The 20,864-nt window shown below is 37.7% G+C and overlaps 1 protein-coding gene across 1 annotated transcript in view; it reads left to right on the top strand.

Moving 5' to 3' along the window:
• The window catches only part of nectin3a (nectin cell adhesion molecule 3a), a 51,019-nt gene that overhangs the window by 17,023 nt on the left and 13,132 nt on the right, over positions 1-20,864 (top strand). Inside the window, exons 2-5 of the mRNA XM_056262438.1 lie at positions 9,581-9,928; positions 13,882-14,181; positions 16,498-16,615; positions 17,384-17,535. Coding sequence (XP_056118413.1) covers positions 9,581-9,928; positions 13,882-14,181; positions 16,498-16,615; positions 17,384-17,535 — 918 coding nt within the window. The remainder of the gene's footprint in view (positions 1-9,580; positions 9,929-13,881; positions 14,182-16,497; positions 16,616-17,383; positions 17,536-20,864) is intronic.

Below are 20,864 nucleotides of genomic sequence, written 5' to 3'. Positions count from 1 at the left end.
TTTTCTGTGTTTTCCAGTGATCTTTATGGAAACGTGTTCATTTATTTTGTTTTCAGAACACCATGATTTCTTGAATGAGGCTGAGCTACAGTGTGCTGTTGTTGTTTACTCACCAGAATTGACCGTTAAAGGGATAGTTCGCCCAAAATTTTAACTTCCGTCATCATTCACTCACCCTTATATTGTTCCAAAGCTGCATGACTTTTGGCATTGGCCCCATCATTCTTAAAATTATCAAATTTTGTGATATTTTTCATCTTTCAACAAGCCTGGTAGCTTTTGCTTCATATCCGTGCAAGGATGCAGGGAAGCACATGAAATGGAAGTGTAACTATATCTGTAAAGCACTGTTTACATCAGCGTTTCTCAAAGTGTGGGGCGCGCCCCACTGGTGGGGAATAGAAACATGACAAGTGGGGCGTGACAAATGGGAGAAAATGTGGTAATTTTTGTGCCCATCTCTATTAATTCCTTTATTTATTGAGCATAAACTCAAAACAAAACAACGACACATTTAAATGGAAGCCTTACTTAACCTTTTCACACGTAAGTTTAAAAGTTTTTAGAGGCGCCCGTAATTTAGATCATATCCCTTTATGGTTTCCATGGTGACGCGTCATTGCTTGTCACACCGCAGCCACAATAGGCCTATTTCACAAAATGGCCCCCGAGACCGGAAGTAGGGTAAACTCTTTTCCGGTGAAAGCGCAAGCAGTTACAGTCGAAGGACAAATGCGGAAACTGTAAGCGGTTTAGTCCTGTTGCTTACCTTTTTATGGTGTTTATGTCAACCCAAAGAAGAAACAACCCTATTTATCACTTCACAGCTTTCCGTGTTTTACGGGTTTTCATGGAACAACTGGGGAGAGGTTAAATCACGCCAGACACAGACGGCAAAAAGACTTCTGGTCGCCCTGCCGCCCGCTACGATCGCCATTCATTTTCAAAATGGACTTTGAACAGCTTGTTTTCTCTCTCAGTCATTCATATAACGTTATCTGACAAAAGTAAGAATATCAGATGTTGTCCGTTTTGTTGATAGTTTTCAGGGAGTTGTGAAAAGATCGAAATTGGACAAATTCTTGACGTTTGCTTAGTGCTCACATAAAAAAAAGTTCCATTCATTTAAATGGCATGACACTTGATGACTAAGCTCACATTTAACGTTAATATATCGAAAAACAATAAATAAATAAATTGAAATGATGTCTGATTGTAGGCTATGAGTGAAATCTAGTGGCTTTTGTTAAAAAAAAAATCATGTTATTAAGTGTTAGTCCAGGAGATTGCAGTAATCTTCCACTAGATTATGGCTCCATTTTTCATGTTACCATGAATGAAACTAAGAATTGTACATCTTTACAGTGAATTTGATCTCACGTTGCTATGTCTAATAATGAAATTACAAAAATAGTTAGACTAAAAACATGAATGAAGTGATTGATATTACATGTTTTAAAAAAAAAATCATGTTACAAAATAATATTTAACTGTCTGGGGTCCCCTTATGAAAAGAAAATATTCCCTATATATGAATTATCAATATATGAAATGGTTTAACAGTACGGTATATTTGAAAACATACAGAATAATATATGGTGTTAATATATTACAATATATTGAATGAAACATGTCAAGTCACTTTTTACAAAGAAACAAGTCATTTTCATATATTTAAAAATGTGAGAATATATTTACTAATATATAATGTAATTTTATATTCAATACACTAAATAATATATACAGGGATTAAAGTTATCCGTCGCTACGACGGACTTCCGTTAATATCAGGTTCCCCCTGTTTCTTAAATTACCCTTTTCATTATTTTAAGGCCGTAAATATGCTTATTTCTCAAATAGTGTAATAAATGTCTTAATTTTAGTTCGAATGGGTCGGAAGGACGAGGTTATCACCCGCTTAGGGAGATGTGATCAAAGCCTGGACTGGAGCAAAAGCCCGTTCCTCTCTGCACAGAAGCGTTCTATTATCACTCCGCTCCTGATCCACTCCGGGTTTTCCAGTCCCACTCACGGGAAAAACTGCTCCGTGTTCAAACAACTTTAAAAATTATTCCAATATGTTTATTTTTTTATATCACAAACGTCTGAATTTATAAGACTATATGTAACGGTTCGGAAAGTATTTTATACGTTTAATAAATGTCCCAGCTGCCCTTGCTTGCACAAGTAAACAGCAGGCCTGGCAAAGCGCACCCAGGTAAAAGGGAAAGAAAGTTACAGAAAACAACTTCTACAAACAATTTTAATTTGCCAACAGTTAATAATAATAAATAAAAGTGCATGACGTGCAAATCGGATAACAATCAAGTGCAATTTAAACATGTTTTGTGGAGGGCATCAGTCCCGAACCGGCATCAACACTCCATTTCAACATCTGCTTCCTTCTTCACACGCGTCTGGCGTGATTTAACTTCTCCCATGAAAACCCGCAAAACACGAAAAGCTGTGAAGTGATCAATAGGGTTGTTTCTTCTTTGGGTTGAAACATAAAAAGGTAAGCAACCGCTTTTAATCTCCGCATTTGTCCTCCGACTGTAACTGCTAGCGCTTTCACCCTGTCTATGGCTTTCACCGGAAAAGAGTTTACCCTACTTCCGGTCTCGGCGGCCATTTTTGTGAAATAGGCCTATAGCGCTGAATGACTGATTATCTGCTTTTATTTCACAAATTTGTTGGCTATAGCAGGAAATATCTCATATTCCGATTGTCAAATATGAGCAAGTGGATGTGTTTTGTTGTTTAAACACCTTAGTTGAGCTATACGCGATGGACGTTAGTTATGCCGGATTTTAGAGAATCGGATCTGTTGGATTTAACAAACGTCAATTTATCCACTTCTCCCGAAATGAAAGTATGAAAGTAAGTGGCTGGTGAACTGAGAGAAGCATGAGTAAACTTGAAATTTACTTACACGATGTGTATTTGATATGAATAATACGTGTCATCTAATTATAATGGAAATAATTATTATTCCCGCTTCCGTAGACATAAGTGTGTATTTGACAAACTCTAAATGTATTGCTTTTTTAATAACTTACTTATGTGAATTTAAATGTCTGAAACCTAAAATAAACATTATGTGGTTGAAAACACTGAATAGTTGTGATGTCAAGCGGTGAGCGCTCTCCGTCTCTGGTTCAGAAAATGTAGAAAGTGTAGTAGCCTACTAAAAAACAGGCTCATTGCAGACATTAAATTAGTTAATCACTTAATTTTGAACTTTCAAAGTGCACTATATTTATGAATTTATCTTTAAAACGTACAAACTTTTCTTCCGGGGGAGCATGCCCCCGGACCCCCCTAGGGGTGCAGAGGTCCACAGCACACACAAAATACAGTAACACAGTAGCTTATATGATAGTCTTTGAAAAATACAAAATGCAATTATTATTATAAAAATACCTAAAATACGTACATTATTAGGATTTTACCACCTCCGCCTCGTTTTGAGCCAGGAATAACCCTGAGATTATTATTATTCTTTTTCAATTTTGTTTGTTCTTTTTGCATGCAGTTTGCGAAGTGACAAAATAAAGCAAAGCACATTTAGTCCACACTTTTATTTTCTCCGTTTCTGAATTTGATGTTATCAGAGGCAAAATACAAACACAATTGCATTATTATTTTTATCTACTGTCATGTTTATGTTTTTAAAATGTCATGTTAATAAAATACATTTTAACTTAAAGCCTAGTTTATTAACATTTTGTTGGGGCGATTGAGGACAGGTGGGGCACGAACCTTTCCCTACCTTCAAAGTGGGGAATGGCAGAAAAAGTTTGAGAAACACTGGTTTACATGAAGCAAACAAGAATTACATCAGTAATGCAGAACCATAAGTTCATCTTATCACATCATGTTCGATTTTGGCCACAATTTGGCCGTCTGAGACAAATTTTTGCAAATCCTAAAAGAATCCTCTGATCCTAGGCATGAAATCTTTGATCGCTAGTTTGACATGTTCACCAACAGCCGATTAATGACCATTGCAATAAAATTTTACCTTAATTCTGGCAGTGTCAGAAGATTTGACTCACAGTCCTGCAGTGTGACTTCTCCTACGATGACCGTCAAATTGTCTTCGTTTTTTCAAGACAAGCCTTGACCAAAAGTAACATTAGAGATTTCTTTGTAGCCACCATTTCAATCCTGCGTGTAATGCAGCCCACTGTCACCGAACGTGTCATTGATTAATGATATAAAACTCCGCACAAGTTTTCTTGAGTGCGTCTGTTTTTAACGCGTCTTGACTGTCTGACATTAATGACAACTGAGATCGTACAGTGTGACATGGATTACAGCGATGATCATGTTCGTAGTACAGTCTGACAAGCAACAATCGTGAAGGACTATTATAAATCTCACAGTGTGCACCCGGCTTTAAGTGACATTAAAGACTTTTACATTGTTACAAAAAATTTCAAGTAAATACTGTTCTTTTCCTAAAATAGAAAACATTTTATATTATTATATTACAGATTTTTATTTTACTTAATTTTCCGATCAATTAAATGCTGCTATGGTGAGCATAAAATACTTTTTTACAGAAAAGGTTAAAATAAAAAATCTTACCGACCCAAAACTTCTGAATGGTAGTAGGCTATACATATACTTAAGGTATTTTTTGTAGAGGCATATAATTGGACAAAAAAACTGGCAGTGCAGTATGAGTCATCAATATTTTTGCTATGTTTACTGAGAAGAAAAAAAGAACGTGAATTTTGCCAACATTTAAGGGTTTCACACTTGGTTCGATTGCCTGGTCTCGATTGCTCCCCCTCCCCCTCCCCCTGCTGGATTGTGTTCACATTGTATTATTTGGGTACAAATAGCGTTGCTCATCTCACTATTGTATTTTGGTTTTTGAACTTTTGGTTTTGTTTTCAAAGCGTCAGCACACAACAGCACTTGCGCCTATTTTTGCTGTGAATGTTCTGCAAAAGCAGAAACAAGATATAGCCTATTCTCTCTGCTTGCAGCAGTGCATCAGTCATGCATGTCGAGATATATCCAGCTGCAGACCCGCAGCACCACCAGTTTCAGAACCCCAGTGCCAGAACCCCAGCGCCAGAACCGGAAGTGAGGGAGGGGCGGAATTATTTACAATGACACATTTTTGCAAGTAGGCCTATTTAAAAATATTTAAAATGGTTGCACCTTTTAAATAATATTTAGGGTATGTTTTTATTACACAGTGAGTCACTGCTCGTTGTATGAACTATAACTGGTATGTGACAAATAAAGAGCAAGACAGCGCTCGTGTTGTTCGAAGACGTCAGAGTGCGCGCGCGCGGCCAGGGCTCTCTCTCTGCTCGTTAAGCGCCCTGTCACGCGCAGCAGTCATTCTATTCTACATCACTCACCGATCAAAATAGGCTTTGGCGGGACAAAAATTTGCTTTGGCGGGACAAAAATTTGCTTTGACGGCCGCCAAAAAGCGGATGATCTGACGGGTTTGAGAATACAACCTGAAACTAAAAAACAGACCCGACCTCTATTTGAGGCCGGCCTTATATTTACCCAGACCTGCAGCCACACCAGGCATGTAAAGAGACAATCGTCTATTTGGGACTCGGCTATTATTTGAAGTACGGTACATTTTTATTGTTTCTTTTAAAACAATGCCGGATTTTCTCTCTCTTTTTAGATTTTTGACATTATTTTACATAAAGAAAAATGCATGCTGCACATGTTCTTGTGAAATAAAGTATATTTTATATAAAATGACCATAAGTTTCAAGCATTATTTTTCACCATCATGATCAGGAAGTAACTCTCATAATACAATGAAACGGATAACTATATAGAATTATATTACACAAAATCAACGTTTTAAAATGCTTATTGTACTATACCTTAATGTATCATTATAATATGTATAAAGTATGACGCTTCGTGTGTAATAATTCCGTTTCGTGTCTAAGCAAACTACGCTCCAAAACGTTAGGTGGCGTTACTCGGTTTAGAACGTAAGCTCGGCCCCTCACTTCCGGTCCTGGCGCTGGTGTTAGAACGTAAGCTCCGCCCATTACTTCCGGTTCTGGCGCTGGGGTTCTGAAAGTGGTGGTGCTGCGGGTCTGCAGCTGGATACTATTGTGCATGTCAGGAGAGTGAGTGAGAACACTCAGATTTATCGAATCATACATCATCAATAGTGGTTCACTTCCACGAATTAGTATGATTGCGCTCATTCCTGATGTTCTCCTCTTTCCAAAACATCTTTTTTTAATCAATCTCAGCCATTGTAACGTTAACTGCCAGCTCACCAGAATATCATGTTTACATGTATCAGCAAATAACTCCGGTGTGTTCGAGTAAACATGCAAAGGACACAGACGCAGATTAAAGAGGCCCATTAAACAGTAAAAGAACTCCCAAATTGGCTGCTGGTGTTTTTCATCTTGTTCCAGTGGCTTTTATTTGGCAAGGTGCTCAGACGGTTAACTGAGAGGACAGTCGGAGCGTCCCGCAGCGTGACGCGGGGGTCTGTATGGTGCTCATTATGAATGTGAAGCACGGGCTGTGTGGCACAGCACTCTCAGTCTGCTGCAGTTGAGAAGGAAGGACTCCCGCACGGGGCGTAATTAAGGCTGGGGAAAACACGAGCCCTCATTATCTGCCTTACTGGATCTCCCACTACTGTACTTCAGTTATGACCTTTCAAAGGTTCTTCTGATGTAAGTGATGTCAGCAGGATTAGACAGATGGAACTGTTTAAGCGCATATAACATTTTAAACTGATTCACGGTATAATATAAAAAGGTTTCTGTGAGATGCTTCTAAACTGCTTTGCATTATTTATACAACAGTTAGTAGTTTCGGTTCTCGAATCATAGACCCCTTCAATGTTTGTAAACATTGGAATCCTAGGTTGGGTGCGCGCGCAGCATGGGGTCAGAAAAATGGCGCGGCTAATAGACCGGCATATTGTGTCAAGTTATGCACTGTCTTTACCACCACAGGAACGGGAACAGTACCATAACAAACTTGTTTTAGTTAATGGCGATTGTCTGCCTGATCCCGAGCTCATAACAGAATGGGTAGACAACGTCAGCAAGTGGCCAGATATGATATCTATATTTCAGATTTATCATAATTATATCAATATGTGAGCGCTACAAACACGAGCCTCTTTGATCATCGCGTTGTCCCAGTCTGCCCGTTTAATGGCTTGCAGCCACAGATGTCGTCTTTTTTTGAAAAGGATGAGATCCTGCAGGAATCCTGAAAAATTTGACTCCACAACTCGTGCGATTTGCACAGTCCACGACGCAACAAGAAGGCATGTTGACGAGAAATTCTCTGGTTAAAACAGTCTATGGTTACAACACGATGGAATGAACTTTCTGACCCCGACATGCGCACTGTGCACCGCGAATTTTTCTGTGACGTCAACCGTGAAGGGGTCTATATAACACTGGAACTTTTTACTGTTTGTGTCACTGCACTCCATTAAGGGGTTGGAGGGACAATGGAAGCCATCAAAGGGTGACAGTGTGGTCACTAAGGGCCGTTACATAGTCAACGCGAGCAAGCAACGCGAGTGACGCGAGCTACACGCTCCTTTTCATAGTACGCACGCAAGCAGACGCAAGCGTCACCGGCGATGCGTGAAATGCAATACACCGATCGCGCAACAGGGGGTAGTAGAGTCTAGAGTCGGGTCACGTGATATTCAGATCAAAATGGCAACTGAAGAGGAGTGCATATTGCTGATTTTACACAAGGGGGTAATCCATCGACCGGAAGTTGAAGCCGGCCGGGTGCCGCCATGTTGTAGCAGAACTTCACTTGCGTTAGCATTTCCATTGACTCCCATTCATTTTTGCGTCACTTTGACAGCGAATAACTTTACATCTGAGGCGTTTAAAGACTCCATTTGTCCATTATTTATTTCTAAAGAACCACGACAATGTATAAAGGGCTCCATTACCTTCTATGTTACACTATGGCCCCGTAGAAACAGATTTAGTGAAAATAGGCTAACGATTGCGTCATAACCACTCGACTCTCTGTCGCGCTGTACAGAAGTTACCGTACAGACAGGAGGAGAAGCTCGCTGGCAATCGGGGGGACGTCCCGTCAAGAGAGAAGCCCATAGATAATGAGTCCATAAAAGCAACGGAATACTTACTCCTGCTCACTCACGCCAAAGAACTCTTTGCTCAAGTTCCCCGTCTCTGCAAGATTAACGTTGGCAGTTTTCACGCACAGCTACTAGAAGAGTAACGTCTGTCAGACAGGTTGCTCACGTCATCAAGCTTAGTTTGAGTCGGTCTGAGTCTGCGCGTCAGGAACGGAAGTTCTGAAAAATCGCTAAAAGTGGGCTTCAACTGTCTCAACTGAGTTCCAATGAGATCGCTCTGTCCATTTCTTTTACTGTCTATGATTTTACATCGGCGGCAACAAAGGATGTATAAGAACAAGCTCGCATAACTTTTCCTTTTCGCCCGCCATTGTATTCAAATCTTCTTTTTCTGTAAACATAATAATATACCTTTTTATGTATATTACTTGCACTGTCGCCCCCACCGACAACGCATAGTATTGCGTGCATCGGCGCGTCGCGTATCAAAAACTAGGATGACACATTTGGCTACACATCGACGCATATTGGCGGCCGAAGCGTAGCGATGTGTAGCCTTGCGCACGCGTATGCGTACCGATGCGTTGACTATGTAAGGGCCCTAAGAAGCCGGGAGTTGCTACTAGTGTGTCCCGCGAACCTTAGCTCTCTGACTCATCTTTTCAGACAGGGGCGCCCCAAATTTAATGATTCAGGACTCTCTACTTCAATATTTATTTGTATTTCTTATGCATGATATTTTTACTTCTTATGCATCAGTTGTGATTATTTTATGACTATTTTAATTCCTTTGTTTTCAATGTAAAGCGTTTTGAATTACCATTGTGTATGAAATGTGCTTTATAAATAATCTCGCCTTGCCTCCACTAGTCTGTGTTTGTTCCAAACAGACTGTCAGTCTGTGCATTAGTGGTGGAGATTTTTCAATGACTCTTTTTGCTAATTACATAGTTACGCCAGTAGGTGTGGTGTGCACGAGTCACTGAATCATTCAACAGATTCATTCAAAAACTCTTGATTCGTTCAGGAACTAAGCACTACTATTGTGTGTTGCTCCAATACGCTGTGGCTTTGGCATTGTTTGGAACTATTTACAAAAAACAGACAAATTATCTAGAAATATTGTGTTTAAAATGTAAGTTACTCAATATTGATTTGCTTATTAAACTGATGAACTGCACCATGCTGCCTCCTTGTTAGCTTATCAGAAATGGCCCAAGCTGTTTCTAGTTCTAACATGACATTTTTTTTTATTAGTAATGGAGGCTTGGACACAAGGTTTTATATAACCAGGAGGATAAGAATCATTAAAAATCTCTTTTATAAGTGTGACCCGTTTAAGATGGCAGCAATACAAATGACATGCAAAAAAAAAAAAAAATCTTAAAATCTAAACAAACCAAAAAAAACCTGTTTTGTAGACTGTTGATATATCTCCTGTATCATTATTCCTGATGATCTGTATCTCACCAGGTGTGTGGGCCAACAAGGTGGTGGTTCCTGAGCAGGTGACGGCAGTGCTGGGGAAAAACGTTACTTTGACCTGTAGGGTGGAGGTCAGCACAGACCTCAGCCTGACCCAGAGTTCCTGGGAACGCCGGCTGCCCTCCGGCACCGTCACTTTGGCCGTCTTCAACCCCCAGTACGGGACCTCCATAGCTGAGGAGTACAGCAGACGGGTGCACTTCCTCAAGCCTTCAATGCATGATGTGTCCATTGTCCTGGAGGGCATGAGTTTTGCCGACATTGGGACCTACACTTGTAAAGTGGTCACCTTCCAACTTGGAAACATGCAGGCATCTACAACTGTGGACATTATGGGTAAGTACATCTTTGTGATCTAGTTGTGAATTCTTTCAGGTGAATCATTTGGTAACACATTAGAAATCCTCCTGAACCCTATAGCTTGTTGTGTCATAAATCCATCCATCCTTATTTATTTTTCCAAAGTTTGTTTGTTTGGTTTTAAGCTCAAAAAAGCATAAGCAATATCAAAGCATAGATAAACACATTTATTTATTTATGCATTTATTTATGCAAGGCACTTAAAAGTAATTAACTACCATTCCAAAAATTCTCTATTGAAAACAAGACTGGAATTATAGGGAAGTTATGATTTAGAAACTTGTGTTGAAATGGCTTATTTTTGTGTATTGTAATTATAGAAAGGGGTGGAAACACCCTTCAAACGGCCCCTTTTCTGCTTTAGTGAAATGAAGTGTTGTCAAACGCCACAGAGATGACAAAAATATCTGTCACACACTGGCATGATAGTACATTCCTTGTTCTATTTTTGTATTGTGGGGCGCCATTTTTTTTCTCCTTGTTTATTTCCTGCGTTCCTGCAAAACATAAAAAACCCAAAGCTAATCTTGTCCTTATTGTAAGTGGTAACCAAAAGTTTGAATTTTATCAATCCAGTCTGTAATGGCATTGCAGATTCAGACGTTATAGCAACGCCGTATTTTTCCGTGGCATTTTCAAAGAAAAAGGAGAAATTTACTCAAAACCCTAAAACTATAAAAGCCAGTGGACACAAGCTTAAAGCCGCCATTCCTATTCCTGTAAATTTAACAGTGATGAGTCATCGCTGGAATTCTCAGTGACCGTGTGAATTTTTACAATAAAACACATCAGATGTTGCACGCAAGCTAAGCGGTGTAATTTGTACCCACAATTCATTCTCTTCCTTTTTTTTAACACAATTATTGTGCTTTCACTTGCAGTCCATTATAATGACAGAAATTGTTTGAGGAACAGCGGTTTTGGCGACAGCCGTGGTCTGCAACCCAGAACAGGAATGTTTTGGGTCTGGATTTATGTAGGCGACAGTGACCCAGCCCTAAATCCTGCCCTGTTTGATGATAAATCAATACCCTGGCCCTCTCCAGGGCCCACAACCACAACCTGCGCCATCAGATCAGCTGGCTCTTTATTTCTTCTATCAGGAGGGTTGGGTGTGAATGAGTTGCCAAGATGCCCCTGCAAGCTCTGAGTCAGCAAATATCCAGTGTGATGCAGATGGCATAGGGTTCAGGTTGGATGAATGCAGGGTGGGTCTGATCTTGGCACTCAGATGTCAGTGATGCACTGTGGTTCCCCCCCCCGTTCAGGTGCCGCAGGGCTATATTTAGCATCGGGGTCCATGGGGTTATTTAGATTTCTTGTATACAGGAGCGGCCTGTAAACAGAGTAGAACAGGTGTGTGGAGCAGACGGCCTTGCGTGTAGGATTAAGTTGACGTTCCTGGCCCACATGGTAAAACTGTTTCTTAAGAGCACAGCTGTTGCAATTCTCTAGAGAGAGTATGGAGAAAGGAAAGAGGGAAAAGGACAAATGAAAATTGGTAATACGTTTTTATTAATAAAGGATATTATGGCTGTGTTCACAACACTGTGGGTCAAATCTCAAACAGCAAAAATCACATTGTATCTGAACAATTTTGTGCCGATTTTCATTTAGTACACTAATAGATTTTTACACTTTAATACTTTTATTCAGCAAGGATGCATTAAATTATAAAAAGTTATGTAATGTTACAATGTTACAAAGTTATGTAAAGTTATGTAAATTATAATGTTACAAAAGGTTTCTATTTAAAATAAATGCTGTTCATTTGAACTTTCTATTCATCAAAGAATCCTGAAAAATTATGTATCATGGTTTCCACAAAAATATTAAGCAGCACTGTTTTCAACATTGATTATAATAATAAATGTTTCCTGAGCATCAAATCAGCATAATGATTTCTGAAGAATCATGTGACACTGAAGACTGGAGTAATGATGCTGAAAATTCAGCTTTGCATCAGGAATAAATTACATTTTAGAAAAATATTACAAATAGAAAAAAAGTAAGAAAAAAATTTTTTCACAATATTACAGTTTTTTCTGTATTTTTATACAAAACCTTTAAAAAACCTTACAGACCCAAAACCTTTGAACGGTAGTGTATGTGGAAATACCGTTAATCAAAAATGTGTCAGATTTGTATGCCGTGTGATTTCTGCATCCATTAATGGTGAAACTCACTCAAAGACCTATAAATGCATTATAATGTCAATATTGCATCATGATTCAATATAATATTGTGGTTTATATGTTTATTAATATATAGTTATTCAAATCTGTTGTGATTATTATCACTTGTCAATTAAAAAAATAATTGTATTTAAAAAAAATGTTTACTATATAAAATAAAACAGAAATGTATAAATGTATCTGTTTAAAAAAATATCACAGATTTTCAGTATATGGTTATTATGATTATTTTAAAGAGCATGTCACAGTTGGTAATGTTAATCCTGATGCATTTAAGTAAGACTATAAGATCTTCTAATTTCATGTTATAATGACATATGATATCACATTGAGTACCTTATAAACATACCAGAGTAAGGTGTTATATGCATGTGTATTGCTAGACCATATGGGCCACATTTATAAGGTCCTGTAAACATCTAAACAAAAAATATATATAAAAAAACTAATTTGAGAAGAAAATCGAAATTGGACACTGTCTTGTAGTGTGAATGCAACCTTTGATGTGAATGGTGGTCTAATGTTTGTTTTTTTCAGAAATAAAAATAGTTGAAATTAAGTCAGTTGTTTTAATTCAACAAGTGTGGGGTTTTATTGCACAGTGCAGCTGAACAAATCATGGCAGCAAAACATTTCACAATGATTGATTCAGCTGTAATACATGATGTGTATTTCCTTTTGTTCTCTGTAAATCCATGTAGACTCTCTCAGTATTATTAAGACACTAATATGCCACTTATCTGTAGAGACAGAAGCCACTCAGATGCACTCAGTGATGTTGTGGTACTTCTCTGTAATTTTAGATCATCTATTTTTAATGTGAATTTGTGGGGTTGGGGTAATCAATCAATTCTGAGTGTACAAAGGCCTCTTTCCACCCTTTACATTACTTTTTTCCCCCTTCCTTATTCATTCATCTTGTTGTATATCATCCTTTAGGTTCAATATCAATAACACATTTTGAACAGTTCTTCCTGACCCTTTCATATTTTTATTATTTATTTGTTGTTTTCTTGAGGGATGTGCATTTAGAGTAATCTTGTAGTCAAGGTCTGTATTAAATAATACAAAAATTGATTTATTTTATTTAACTTTCTTTCAAATGTATTTCTATACAGTTCCATTCAAAAGTTTAGGGTTGGTAATATTTTTTGTGTGTTTTATGTATTATAATGTTCACCAAGGCTGGATTTTTTTTATCAAAAGTACAGTAAAAACAGTAATATTGTGAAATATTATTACAATTTAAAATAACGGTTTTCTATTTTAACATATTTTTAAATCTAATTTATTCCTGTGATTCGAAGTGGAATTTTCAGCATAACTCCAGTCTTCAGTGTCACATGATCCTTCAGAAATCATTCTAAAATGCTGATTTGCTGCTCAAGAAACATTTCTTATTATCAATGTTGAAGACCGTTGTGATGCTTAATACTTTTATGGAAACCTTCAAAAGAACGGCATTTTTTAAAAAAATTGTTGAAATCTTACTGATCTCGAGATTATACATATATTTTGTTTAATGCTCACCAAAATGTAAAAAGTAGAACTTACAAAATGTAAAACAGTTTTTAATAAATAATCTGCATTATATTATATATTAAAATATGTAAAAAAAAATATATCAAAACAGTTAAACAGTTTTTTAAATGTGGTGAAAGCCTGTTGGCATTGTTTAGTTTAGAGTTTATTGTTCAGTTTTGTTTTTATCTCTTTCTCTTTTTTTCCCTTTAGTGGAGCCAAAGGTCTATGTATCTCCTGGCTCCTTGTCTCTGCTGGCTGGAGATGGTGAAACACTGGTGGCGACATGTACAGCTGAAAGGGGTCGCCCAGCGGCAGAGGTGTTCTGGGAATCAGACCTACCGGGTCAGACATCAGTCGTCTCGCAGAAGGAGCCTGAAGGCACTACCACCACTTTAGTACACTACATCTTGGCCCCCAGCCGGGATGCATTTGGCCGTTCTCTCAGCTGCGTTGTTCGTCACCCAGCCCTATCCAAAGATTTCCGCATTCCCTACAAGCTCAATGTGTTTTGTGAGTGTGAATAGCTTTTATTTACGTTCTCATTTTACTCGTTCCATAGGTTTTCTGTATGTTACAATGAGCACTGATAGCTCACTTTTGACACTCTCAATATAGGAGTTATTTTAACGGCCGAAAGTTCACAGGGCTACTTTTTGCGCAATGTTGCTGGGCAATGTTGCCATCAACGGGCAACCAGATGAGACACAGGGCCCACGACCAACCTAAATTATCCAGATAGAAATGTATTGCCCATTTTCAATGGGAAAATGCCCAAGCAACAATCGCTCGGCTAGATTGCCCAGCAACATTGCTCAAAAAGTTGCCCTGTGTATCATCACCTTTATTAATTCTCAATGCGCTTTTCTTTGGCATCTTGAACTGTTGGCTGCTGTCTGTTCGAACAGCGTGCAGCTTAATGGAGGCGCTTTATGAAATATTGATCTGAGCACAGCAAGGGCAGCAACAGGAACGGAAATACAAGAGGGAGAGTTCATACTGACAGAGAGAGGCTTTAGTACTTATTAAATCACAAATTGCCTTCCAAAGTGTTTAAAAGTGAGAAAACTACTTTTGAGCTTTACAACCTCATACATGTATTAATACTAATGGTTTAATCATAGACAGAGCTGACCATGCAAAATTTTGATTTCCAGTAACAATATCTAATATATCATTAAAACACAATATATTTACTTAAAGCAAAATTTTAAGATAGTAAGTTTTGTTTAAAACATAAATCTTACATAAATATGGTGATATCTAAGATTAAAATAAGAGCAAAACAATTTGATATTGTGGCAAGAAATCTAAATGTAATGCAAGATATATTTTCTTAATATAAGTCTAAACATCTTATGTAATTATTCTTCTCAAGTAAATCTTTTACATTTAAAAAATGTTTATATACAGTATTTTACTGAAAAATATGAAAATGTCTTGATTAGATAATTTATTTGCAATGTAGTGTTTAAATGTGCAACTGTTGTTTACATTGTTCAATAAGAAAGAAAGCTGCCTATGTTGATATGAATTTGATCATGTTGGTGTTATATAGACTGCTGGGGTGAATCTCAAGGCTCTCTGACTGTTTCACTCCTGAATCTTCTCTCAATATTACATCTCAGTTTATTTTCTTTGCCACAGCTAAGCCTCAGTATCCTGAGGTTTTGTGTAATTGAGTTAGCCAATCACGTCTCCCCTTGCTGTTTCTGGGACTCAAGTCCAAAGCGTGAGAATGGTGTCATGCTCAATTTTAATGTCTCATTCAAATAATTTATAGTTTTATTGCTTGGAAATAAAAAAAAATGCTACAGAAAACAAAGTTTATTGTTCATTTTAACCTTTAATATTGTAGTAATGGACCAACTTGGGGTTTCCTTTATAGTTTACAGCATTATATTTTTCCTTAAAGGGTTAGTTCACCCAAAAGTGAATTCCAAAATTCATTCCAAACCCGTAAGACTTTCGTTCGTCTTCGAAATACAAATGAAGATATTTTAATGAAATCTGTCCCACTCATTGACAGTCCACAGTACTACCACTTTGACGCTTCAAAATTTTCATAAAGAGATACTGTTTCACTAATCCATATGAATTGAGCGGTTTAGTCTAAATTTTCTGAAGATACACGATCGCTTTATATGACGAACAGATTTCATTTAGGCTTTTATTCACATATAAACATTCATCAAGGCACACATAAGATATGGTAAATGGAAGCTTTATGCATGCTTGCTTAAAGGGCGATAAGAGAACCAAAGAGGTTCATTCTCGTGTTACGCAGCACATTTGAGCTTCTGCAAGAACCAATGAGGTTTATTTTCGTCTGTCAATCAGGTTCATTTGAGCTTCTGTTCATGTTTGCTGATCAATGTTTGTATGTGAATAAAATCCTAAATTCAATCTGTTCTTCATATAAAGAGTCTCGTCAAAAAATTTGGACGAAACCGTAAAGTGGTAGTTGTGTAGACTGTCAATGGAGGGACAGAAATCTCTCTGAGTTTCTCACTTGTGTTTCGAAGATGAACGAAAGTCTTAGGTGTTTGGAACGACATGAGGGTGACCCATTTTTGGGTGAACTAACCCTTTAAAAAAATTGACATGCATTGTACCTGATATATAGGAATTGAATCTAATCGAAATCGAATCAAGAAGAAATATGTGTCAATACTCAGCCTTAAAAAATATCCTTTTTTGTGTAGAGAAAAGGATTACAATTTTTGCTAAGCACTGTATATTTTTATAGCAAGGTGATATTCACGTTCTGCCTTTTAATTTTATGCAACACTGAATTTTTAATAAACAACTATTTAAATTATGTTACAGTTGCTCCAGATATTACCGTGATGGGCCAGGAGGACGTATGGTACGTGGGACAAAAAAATGTACAGCTGGATTGTAGAGCCAGTGCCAACCCACCTGCTCTGTTGTACCTCTGGACCAGGTCTGTGCTCTCATCTACACTACATCATAATCTTATTAGACATGTCAATGCAATGGTAAAATCTAGCGATGGTTGTAGATGAGAATAAAAGCCCCGATAAACTTGCATTTTGCTTAGGGGGAAAGAGAAGTTCGAAATACTGTTAAGTATACTGTTAGTGAACAGCCCACGCTGCTGAGAATGACATTTTGATGAATATGTCAAATATGTGCTATGTGCTTTCCTCTAAATATCAAAACGAACACACAACAAAAATGACAGCGGTGTCGTGTTACATTTATTTAAATAGCACTTTATACAATAGATTACTTTAAAGAAAGCAGCTTTAAAAAAAAAAACGTGTCAGTGTCTCTTTCAGTTAGAATTACAACTCTAATTTCCACTATAAAGCAGCTCTCCAGTTCGTTCATGTTTTTACTCGTGTCTGACCTCGACATACTGAACAGAAGAAATGAGCCAGAGAAGATTTCCATGTCAAAGAAGGTAGAGCCTCAGAGCCACACCTACCTATTACTAAATCGCCACAGAACAATGGTAGTTCGAAGGTGTTTTCAAGTCAGAGCAAACTTTTCAGAAAGTACGCTTTGACAAACTGCTGGCAAACTTTGTTTTGGCCTATTTTGTTCTAAATAATGTCACACAAGTTCTTTCTTCGATTTTGCTCAAAGTATATCAGGGCCTTCAAAGGTTGCTTCAGGGTGAATTCCTTCTGCAAAACTTGTTGTCAACAAGCTCTAAACTGATAATCTGTCTTTTGTCGCTCCCCAGGCTGGACGCACCAATGCCTGCAGGTGTGGACACATCTAATGGCACCCTACTGTTTACTCGTCCTTTAAAGTCGAGCGACTCTGGACAATACAGGTGTGAAGTTCAGAATGATGTTGGGCAGAGCTTTCAGGATGTACGCTTCTTGGTACTAGGTGAGAAGTTTCTTGTAACCTTTCAACTCCACACATACAAGTGATGATGTTTAGTCCATGAGGGGCTGAAGTTTGAGGAACGATCACTGGGTGATAAATTATATCCTGACATTTACTCTTCCCTCTTGAAATACACACCATTCATACTTAACCACACAGTTATTTACTCAAGTGAGGCATTGAGGCATAAACAATATACCAAGTTGCTGACTCAGTGAAGCTGGATAAAAATGACAAGGTTGATAGACACTGTTTTTTGTGCACTAGCACCACACACATAGTTCTCCATAGTGCATGAGAGAATTGACTCAATTGATATTTAGCTTGCTATTAAAATGTTAAGTTGGCACACAAATAAAATGGGTTTTAAAAACCCAGAAATAAGCATTTTTGCACATCCAGTTCCATCATTGAAAAGTCAATGTTTTTTGTTTGTTTGTTTGTTTGTTTGTTTGTTTTAATTGGGTTTAAATGCCTGAAATAAGGTTTGTGGCTAACACAAGCTCAATATATTTTCATGTTTTATTCTATGACATAAATACAGCTGTAATACCCCACTTTTTTAAGCTGTTTTTAAAAGTCTAAATGCTACTAAAGAGGTTTTTGGGAGTCTTGTAATCTTGCAAATATTCTAACTAAAAGCTTTTACTTAATAAACAACTTATAAAAGTTGTGATCATTTGTGAAAATTATCTTGATGAACGAAACATGTAAGAACCATAAACTTTTGTTGGTCACACAACTTCTGCAATTATCCAAAAGCCAATGGAAAAATCATATTGGGTTTTTGTAAGGGAACCAGGGTGATGCTAACTTCTAGGTTGGCTTATAAAATTATGTCATCCCTGCTGCACGTAGTATTTGATTGATTTCTTTCACTTCATTAAACTGTTGCAGTGCATCCTGGTCAATTCTGTAACAGCTTGGGAAAACCTGACAAAACTCACAGGATGTTTTTTTCTGTGTTTGACATTGTGTTGTTTCATAGTGTGTGTTCATTGAGTCAGATTGTATTTCCTGTTATTGAATAGGTGAACTCCTGAATCTCTTGTTGAAAATACCATTTAAAAGAAAGAAAGAAAGAAAAAAGCTCACCAAATGTGCCAGAAGGGTCTACATTTGGCCTGTGAGGTTTCAGTAATGACGTAAATAAAGTTGGATCAAACTCGCAGCAGTTTCAGTTCAATCAGATATATGCCACTGTGCTTTTTACCACATATTTGGCTCTTCCTCAGGCAGCAAAACATGAGGAAACTTTATAATGTAGCACAGGGATGGGTAAATTCGATCCTGGAGGGCCACTGTCCTGCAGAGTTTAGCTCCAAACTTGATAAAAATTCACCTGCCTGAAGCTTTCTACTAATCCTGAAGCCCTTGATTAGCTGGTTTAGGTGTGTTTGATTAGGGAGATAAACTTTCCAGGACCGAAGTTGCCCATGTCTGATGTAGCTCTTGTGGTGAAGTCATAATCCAAATATTGTGGCAGGTTTTCGACTTCAGTGGTGCACAAACATGGATGTCGGAAGGACAAAGAAAAACTAAATGATATAGGGAAAATCAGGAACTGGGCTCCTGTTTTTTGAAGAAGTTTCGAGTGACTTTCTTAAAATGAACGTTGTCCCTAGTTGACGTCCCATACAGGAAATGGAAACACCAAATAGTTCCATGTTTATACAAGCCAAAAGTGCAATATTTTTAACATCCACTCCCTTTTTAATGTCCCCAGAAAATCTTGATGTACCAGTCTTTAAACATACAGAATATACGGACAGAATTTTAAAATTGGTGTTGTAGTAAGCATAAACCTATTATTATTATTTTTTTTATATATATATATAGGAGTCAAGCACACAGTACAAAATTATGAAGAAACTAGAGACAGCCAATCCAGCTGACTTACTATAAATTTAACCATAAATATGTAATACCAACAGAACCAAAACATACAGAATTAAGACAGAATTTTAAAAAAGAATACAACCAAACATGGTACAGTACAGTGTAATAACAGCATCTTTTCTGACATCTATTATATGATTCCTAATTCCCTGGCTCCATAAATTCCCTCCATTTTCTCCATAAATTAACCTAATTCAAGATGTTTTAGTTGAACTCTTTTTATTGATGTTTTTCCAATCAGAGAGATAATAAGAGAAAGACAATACAGTGTTTGTTTCGACATAGAGACCAAGAAATACGGATGAAATTAAGCAGAGGTATTTCTTACTCTCTGATTCAACAAAAAAAAAAAGAAGAAAAAAAGGGTTATAAATGGTTGCTTCCATACATACTAGTATATTACATAACAATACAAGTAAGAAATATAGCTGCGAGCAGCGATTACGGGCCCAAGCCGGTGGCACCGCAACCCCGGTGCCTTTAGTTACCTAAAGGCACCGGGGTGGCGGTACCACCGGCTTTGGCCCTTCATCGCTGCTCGCAGCTATATTTATATATATATATATATATATATATATATATATAAAGCCGGTGGCACCGCCACCCTGGTGCCTTTAGGGTTATTGTGCACGACGTGCAAAAACGTAACCCTGCTTTGACTGTCGAAAAGAAGTGTGCTGTAGAGCTTGTATCAGTGTGGGCTCTGCAAAAGTGTGCATTGAGGGCACATATCAACCACAAAGTATGCGAGAGCAACCTTCTGAAAGGTCAGGTCTACATCCAGGTCTACATCTGCCGTGTGTTTACATCATAGTAGTGAAGTTTGAAGCAATCAGGTGATTTCAAAGCTTTTTGAAAGTGACAGACTTCCTGCTGCCAGTTGGTGGCGCTATAACCGGGGTGGCGGTGCCGCCGGCTTTGGCCCTTTCATCGCTGCTCGCAGCTATATTTATATATATACACACACAAACACACACACACACACACACACATATATATATATATATATATATATATATATATATATATATACATAAATATATAGGCTATATATTGTTTTTTTAAGAGACAAGACAGAATATTACTTGCCTGATCTGATTAGAAAAATAGTGTTTGTGTGTGTGTGTGTGTGTGTGTGTGTGTGTGTGTGTGTGTGTGTGTGTGTGTGTGTGTGTGTGTGTGTGTGTGTGTGTGTGTGTTTGTGTGTGTGTGTGTGTGTGTGTGTGTGTGTGTGGCGTAATTGAACAATGTAGACATAAAAACATACTCCGTCCTTTTGTTCATACAGGACATTATTCAAACTGCAAAGTGTTTACTTATATTTGTGTACACTTGCAATAAAACACAACATTGTGCTTTTGTCAAGCTATAAACTCTTGTCAAACTGTAAACTACAACTGTCACCCAACCAAAATCTCTTACACACACAC

The sequence above is a fragment of the Rhinichthys klamathensis genome, unplaced genomic scaffold (assembly GCF_029890125.1).
Source record: "Rhinichthys klamathensis goyatoka isolate OS25496 unplaced genomic scaffold, OSU_Roscu_1.1 h1tg000192l_1, whole genome shotgun sequence".
Classification (NCBI taxonomy): domain Eukaryota; kingdom Metazoa; phylum Chordata; class Actinopteri; order Cypriniformes; family Leuciscidae; genus Rhinichthys; species Rhinichthys klamathensis.
Note: the sequence above shows the minus strand (reverse complement) of the source record. Positions and strands in the feature narration are given on the sequence as shown.